General features: G+C 38.4%; 1 protein-coding gene across 1 annotated transcript in view; it reads left to right on the top strand.

Annotated features, from left to right (window-relative positions):
• Window positions 1-1,416: 1,416 nt before the first annotated feature.
• LOC143288939 (very long-chain specific acyl-CoA dehydrogenase, mitochondrial-like) overlaps window positions 1,417-6,000 on the top strand; it is a 32,557-nt gene continuing 27,973 nt past the window's right edge. The window contains exons 1-3 of the mRNA XM_076597622.1: window positions 1,417-1,559; window positions 3,482-3,596; window positions 4,616-4,691. Of these exons, the coding sequence (XP_076453737.1) occupies window positions 1,486-1,559; window positions 3,482-3,596; window positions 4,616-4,691 (265 nt within the window). The 5' untranslated portion in view covers window positions 1,417-1,485. The remainder of the gene's footprint in view (window positions 1,560-3,481; window positions 3,597-4,615; window positions 4,692-6,000) is intronic.

Raw genomic sequence — 6,000 nt, 5'->3', positions numbered from 1 at the left:
GGCCCAAAACAACACGGCATAAAAGCACACGAGTCCCGAACAAATGAACTCTCTCTCTCTCTCTCTCTCTCTCTCTCTGTCGGTTATCATCAGTGACTTTAAGTAGCATTGTGTAGTGCATGCAATGACATGTAATGTACGTAGTATTGTGCGGCAGTCATGGCAGCTGTAGACCCTGTTTCCGAGTCAGGGCGGCCGGACTGGACTCACGGATCAGCAGTGTAAACTGAAAAGCACGCCAGTGCATATTCTATTATCCCCGGCGAAAATAACTGAAGAACTCTCTCTCTCTACATCGCTCGCGCGCGTACACGTACACTGACTGGACGCGGCACACGCACGGCACGCATGCACAACGGATCACTGTGATTTGGCAACTGACAAATTTGCACGGCACAGATATCAAAGTATGTATATGAAAGTCCTGAGCGCGACACCATGCAGCAACAACAAAAATACAATTCAGAGGAAGATACAAGAACAATATAAAACAAAACTGAATTTTCAACTGTCTTTTCAATTCTTCAGTTGAAGACATAATCATAACCAAACTTTCGCTTCACAACTGTCAGTAACTGGTGTGGCGTTCAACGAGCACACCACGCAATACAAACGCATGACAAAGTTGGTTTCAGACGAAGAATTTATTTGTAAAAGGTTGCAGCACGTGCTTCCATCTTGCGGCATGCCGGGGGGGCGGGGGGGGGGGGATTAATCGCTTTTGCCCCTTGACCAGATTCTGTTGTTGCAACCTGGGCATCCGGGAGTCATGACCTGGATGCCGTGTGCGGCCCGGCCCCCTTGGAGTGTAAGGAGTTAAGGGCTGGAACACTTGACTGAGGGGGGCTTCTTTTCTGAAGACCGTGTACTGTCCAGCTCTCCCTAGTGTTTCTTTACCACAGTCAAAGCCTACCCGACTAACAAATCTCCACAATAAATCAGCACTGAAAAAAAAAGAAACCCAACTCTCCTTCGTTACCACTGATAGTGCGCTGCACGAAAACCTGTTCGATAATGTATATGACAGTGTTGGTGTATGGATGGCTGCGTGTTTGACAAGTCGCGCGAGCACTGATGCATGCGGATGCATGTGTTGTAACCATTGACCCAGTTACACCTCAGTGTTTGCAACTGTCAGTGTGACCTTGTGCGTGCCGTGGCGCATTGACACATTATCACCACCACTGAACTAAAAATGACTTTTAAAGCTCGGGTCCTTTCCAGACGTTTTACAGAAAATATACTCGCTGTGACCAACAATACGAATCTTTTTTTTACACTCATCCACACTCATTATATAACCAGTATTTTCGAAACGGCTGATTTGTTATCCAGCCTCATCCTGTCTCAGTTTTTGGCCAATGAAACTGTTCCATTTATTTACCGGAAATTGCGTTTGTAGGTTCGTCTGTCCCGTCAACCAAGTGCAGAAGGACTCCAACACTCAGGCCTACCGTTCTGTCGGCACCAGCTCACCCCGCAAAAATGTTTCGATCTGTTAGAATCGTCGCTCGCTCGGCATCCAGTCTGTCTGTGAAAGGCCAGTTCAAATTTTTAAGGTAAGGATGTCGTTGAAGTATTTTGAGCTGTTATTGTTGTGTTCTGATTTGTTTTTTGATGGAGTGTTGTACCTCTTCGATCACTGCGAAGTTGGACTTTGCCCTTTTTCTGTTCTGTTTTCGTGTGACGATCTTACAGAAGTAATAGTTGTGTAAGGGATAAAACATGCTGTGGAGCTTTTAAACAATCCTCTCATTGTTTCAAAAAGTAAAGTAGTATTGTTCGGTCAATGTTCCACCCTTCACTTGCTTTGGTTTCATGAAAAGTTTCTAAAATAATAATAATAATAATAATAATAAAATTTTAAAATAAAATTAATTGAGAATTTTAAGAATTCCTTGATTGTTGGTGTACATACACCAACAATCAATGAATACTTGAAAATGAGATGACAGTTTATCCCACATTTGTTTATCCCACATATGTTAGAAACTCAGTTACTGAAACAATACTTTCTTGTGAAGTTGTGAATTTTGAACATTGAACCCTTTTTTCCATCAGATTTTCTTGTTGAATAAAGGAAATCATCCCAAGACATGTCTAAATGAAATCACCATGCACTCTTCTGTCCTGAAAAGAAAATAAGCTTGAAAACGAGCATCAATAATTATATCCTTACACATGTCATACTTTCTGTATATTACTATATGTCTCAAATGCATTACATTGGTACAGAAAGTGCAGGCATTGTACCATGTTTCCATGTGGCAGGTGTGGTCAGAGACTCATACCATGTTGGGGTTTTTTTTTACAGTTTAACAAATGTTTCAGGGTCAAATGATTGTTCTCAAAATTGACCAGACTGACAATCTTTTTTTTGTTTGTTGTTTGATGCAGTTGTTGATGTGTTGAATACAGGAAAATCTATCAAAAGTTACTCCAATATCTTTGCTAATTATGTTTCAAAGTATGAGATGTTTCTCATGGATCTTTGTTGTGTTTTCAAACAGAAGATGGAAATGAAAAGATTGTCTGGTGCTTCTCATTTGCAAGTCCTAGCATAGTCACTAGAATTTGATAATCTAAAACAGATTCAAGATTGAATAGACCGCTGGAGAGTTCCACAGCCATCTTGGATCTATCATATGGGCACCTACTGATAAGAATGAAGATTCATTGTTATGCTAAGGTTGGCTTGCTGATTTTAGCTCTATTCAAATGATAATGAAATGCTAATTTTACTTTGCATTGTGATGCATGTGAACACAGTATTCCTTTCAGAGCTTCAGTTCTGTATAGTGCTAAAGGCCTAGTCTAAGCTGGCAACAAGCCAAGGGAGCTGCTGGGTATTCTATTTAATACCATACAAGTTTATATTTAGGCAGAACAAATGTAGTCATTATCAAACTCAAACATCAAAGGCTATTTTTTCGGGCTATGACTGTCAGTGTTGGATAATTTGATTATTGTCCCTTTTGATTGCTATCAGCAGACTCTACAACTGCTACTTCTTACGTTACAATACACCAATTGCCTTACCTCTGTTCTTGGAAATTAATATATTGGTATTTCTTCCAGGTCCCCAGTTTGAACGTCAGTCATACCTGGTTTTGGTGGAGATATATTTTATTATCTCTCAAAGTCAAGAGACTATAATGTCTTAAACTCTTTGGCCTAGTGTACTAACAAAATCACAAAAAAGGTCAGGTGATTGGTATATCTTGCTGGGGAAAAAATATGAACAAGTATGGTGGCCTATACAATGTATCACAAGGTTGTGTGTTAAAGTTAAAGATTTGATTATAGACAATATATTTTTGTGAATTTTGCTGTTCTTTGGGTTTTTCTTTTCTGTTATGTTTTTCTTCTTCTTATTATTTTTCTTTCTTTTCTTTTGTGAGTTCTGTTGTGTAAGACATGTTTATTGACAACAGATTTGTAATTCTGTTAGTAATTTTAAGGGGGTATTGTTGTTTATCAGGCTTGGAGGTAAGTCAACACAGATCACACCAGCATTGTGGCAAGCCACGGCTGCCGCTGCCCAAGCCAAAGATGTGTCTCCTGAAAAACCCGGCAAAAAGGCAGCAGCCAGCCAGGTTTGTTTAGAGATCTGTGAACTGTACTTCATTTCATAATTCCATTACTGGTTATTAAATAGGGCATATCTTCTGTCAGGCTCAGAGACCAAAATCTAAGCTTTTGGCAAACACAGTCATATGCTCAATATGCTGCCTTTCTGAGTAGAGTTGACTGACAACTGCCTGTTTGCACTTATCAAACTCTAGTCTCTTCTTTCATCCTTTCTAGTCTCATTTATATTAAATCTATCTTCATTGCCGTCTTCAATCTGTTATTCATCTTCTTCAGCGCATTCCAAACTCTGCTGCTAGGCTTATTTATACATTTTCCAGAGATCAGCCTTGCACTCCTGCTTTATAAATTGCACTGTCTTCCGATTGAACAACGAATGAAATACAAGTTCTCCTGTCTTTGCTTCAAAGTTATGAATATCACAGACTCTGCACCTTAGTATTAGTCTGAACTTATACATTCTCTCCAGGATCATTTGATCCTCTACTGGCACCAGGCTCTTTCAGCTTCCTACTTTCACATGCAAATAGCATGGCCAACAAGCTTTTTCTTTCGCAGCTGTTAAGCTCTGGAATTCTCTACCACACTCTGTCTGACACAGTTAGTCCATAGAGTCTTTTCAGGTCTGGCCTGAAAACGTATCACTTTTCACATTCCGATTAACCCATCTCCTTCCTACCGTTTGAGAACATGCTGTTTCCATCCACATTTACTAGTTGTTTGTGATGTGTGTGCTTGAGGAGGAAGAGAGGGGATGTGAGTACAGTTGCCTCTGTGTGTGTGTGTGTTTTGTTTCTTTGTATTTTTTGCTGCCCATGAATGCAGAATAGAAAGAAGGAAGAGAAACTCGTTGTGATCAGAATGTTAGTGTGACTTTTTTTTCATTGGTTGAGTGATACACTAATACAGGCATCCTGAGGGGGTTGTTTTGATATGATGAAGTGTGTGGATTTGTACATGTGTGTGTTGTTGTAACTGTATATGTTCAGAAACACTGATTAATCTATAGAATTGAATTTTGCAGGATGAGTCGCGATCATTTGGAATGAATCTGTTTCGAGGCAAAATTGCCACAGAACAGGTTTTTCCCTATCCTGATGGTAAGACTTGTTCGATTTTTTAAAGTTATTTTTAACAGTGAATCTTGGACAAATAGTGAATATTGATTTTTTTTTAAAGCTGCTTATGCTTATTGATTAAGATAAATGAAAACTGAAATCATATATGATAATAAAATAAAATAAAAAATTAAATAAAAGATATTTTTTTAAAGATATATCACTAGTTCTTTAGGCATATTTACTGAATTAATATCACAGGTAAAAAGTATCAGGGGAAAAAAGTTTGTGGAGTGTGTTCAGCAGAGATGTTCATTATTCTTCTTCTTTGTTTAGAGAGAAACAAATGCTACTCATAAAAGAAAATTGCGATTTAAACAATTGAAACGGATTGTGTGTCATTTGTATGTGCTTAAGTATGTGCCAACATGATAAACCACCCCTTATAATTTATACATTTTTTCTATATTCTCTTGTATGTTTGTCAGTCAGTCTGTGTGATCCCGTTCCCACTTACCTGTGAACGGTGTACAGATGTGGAATGCTCCGATTTTCCAGCAGTTATGCTTATATTCTTTCATTTCATGAATTTCCTGCAGCAGAAACTGCTTAATTATTTTTAACAGCATTGTTATTGGATATGTTAAATATGGTTTCACAAGGTGTTGTAAACTGGATGTGTTAATGGTTTGACAAGGTGCTGTTTAATGTTTTTCAATTCTTTCCGGTCCTTTCAGAGCACGGTTTAAGTGTATTTATCTTAATGTATTGTTCATGCTGGTGCTGCTGCAAAACATTTGATATATATTGAATATCCGTGATGCTATTTTGGGAGCATGACATTTTATGGTGTGTGCATATATATGTGTGTGTGTCTGTCCGTCTGTTTTATTCTGTTGAATGCCCGTACAGTTGTAATATTACATGGGAAGGATGCATGTCTGCATATGTATAGACACACATGTACTTATACATGTCTGTGTGTTGGTGTGTGGCCTAGCTTGTGTGTGTGTGTGTGTGTGTGTGTGTGATATTGTCAAAGTTAAATGAAGGAAGAGAAAGATAAAGATGGAATTTTAAAGTAAACATTATTAGAAAATATACATTTTTACTGTTATTTCATTGGAAAAATAGTAATGCTTTTTGTCGATCTCTCTCTTTCAACAGCCATTCATATATGTGCTTGTATATTCACACAAAATAGTACCAAAGTAAGACAAAGTCATAAACTGGAACTCAACTGACAAGCCTTGACATGATACATGCCTGATCATGCTTAAACACACACACACACACACACACACACACACACACACACACACACACACACACAAAGTGCACATACACACCA

Source organism: Babylonia areolata, chromosome 13 (assembly GCF_041734735.1).
Source record: "Babylonia areolata isolate BAREFJ2019XMU chromosome 13, ASM4173473v1, whole genome shotgun sequence".
In the NCBI taxonomy this organism is placed as follows: domain Eukaryota; kingdom Metazoa; phylum Mollusca; class Gastropoda; order Neogastropoda; family Buccinidae; genus Babylonia; species Babylonia areolata.
Note: the sequence above shows the minus strand (reverse complement) of the source record. Positions and strands in the feature narration are given on the sequence as shown.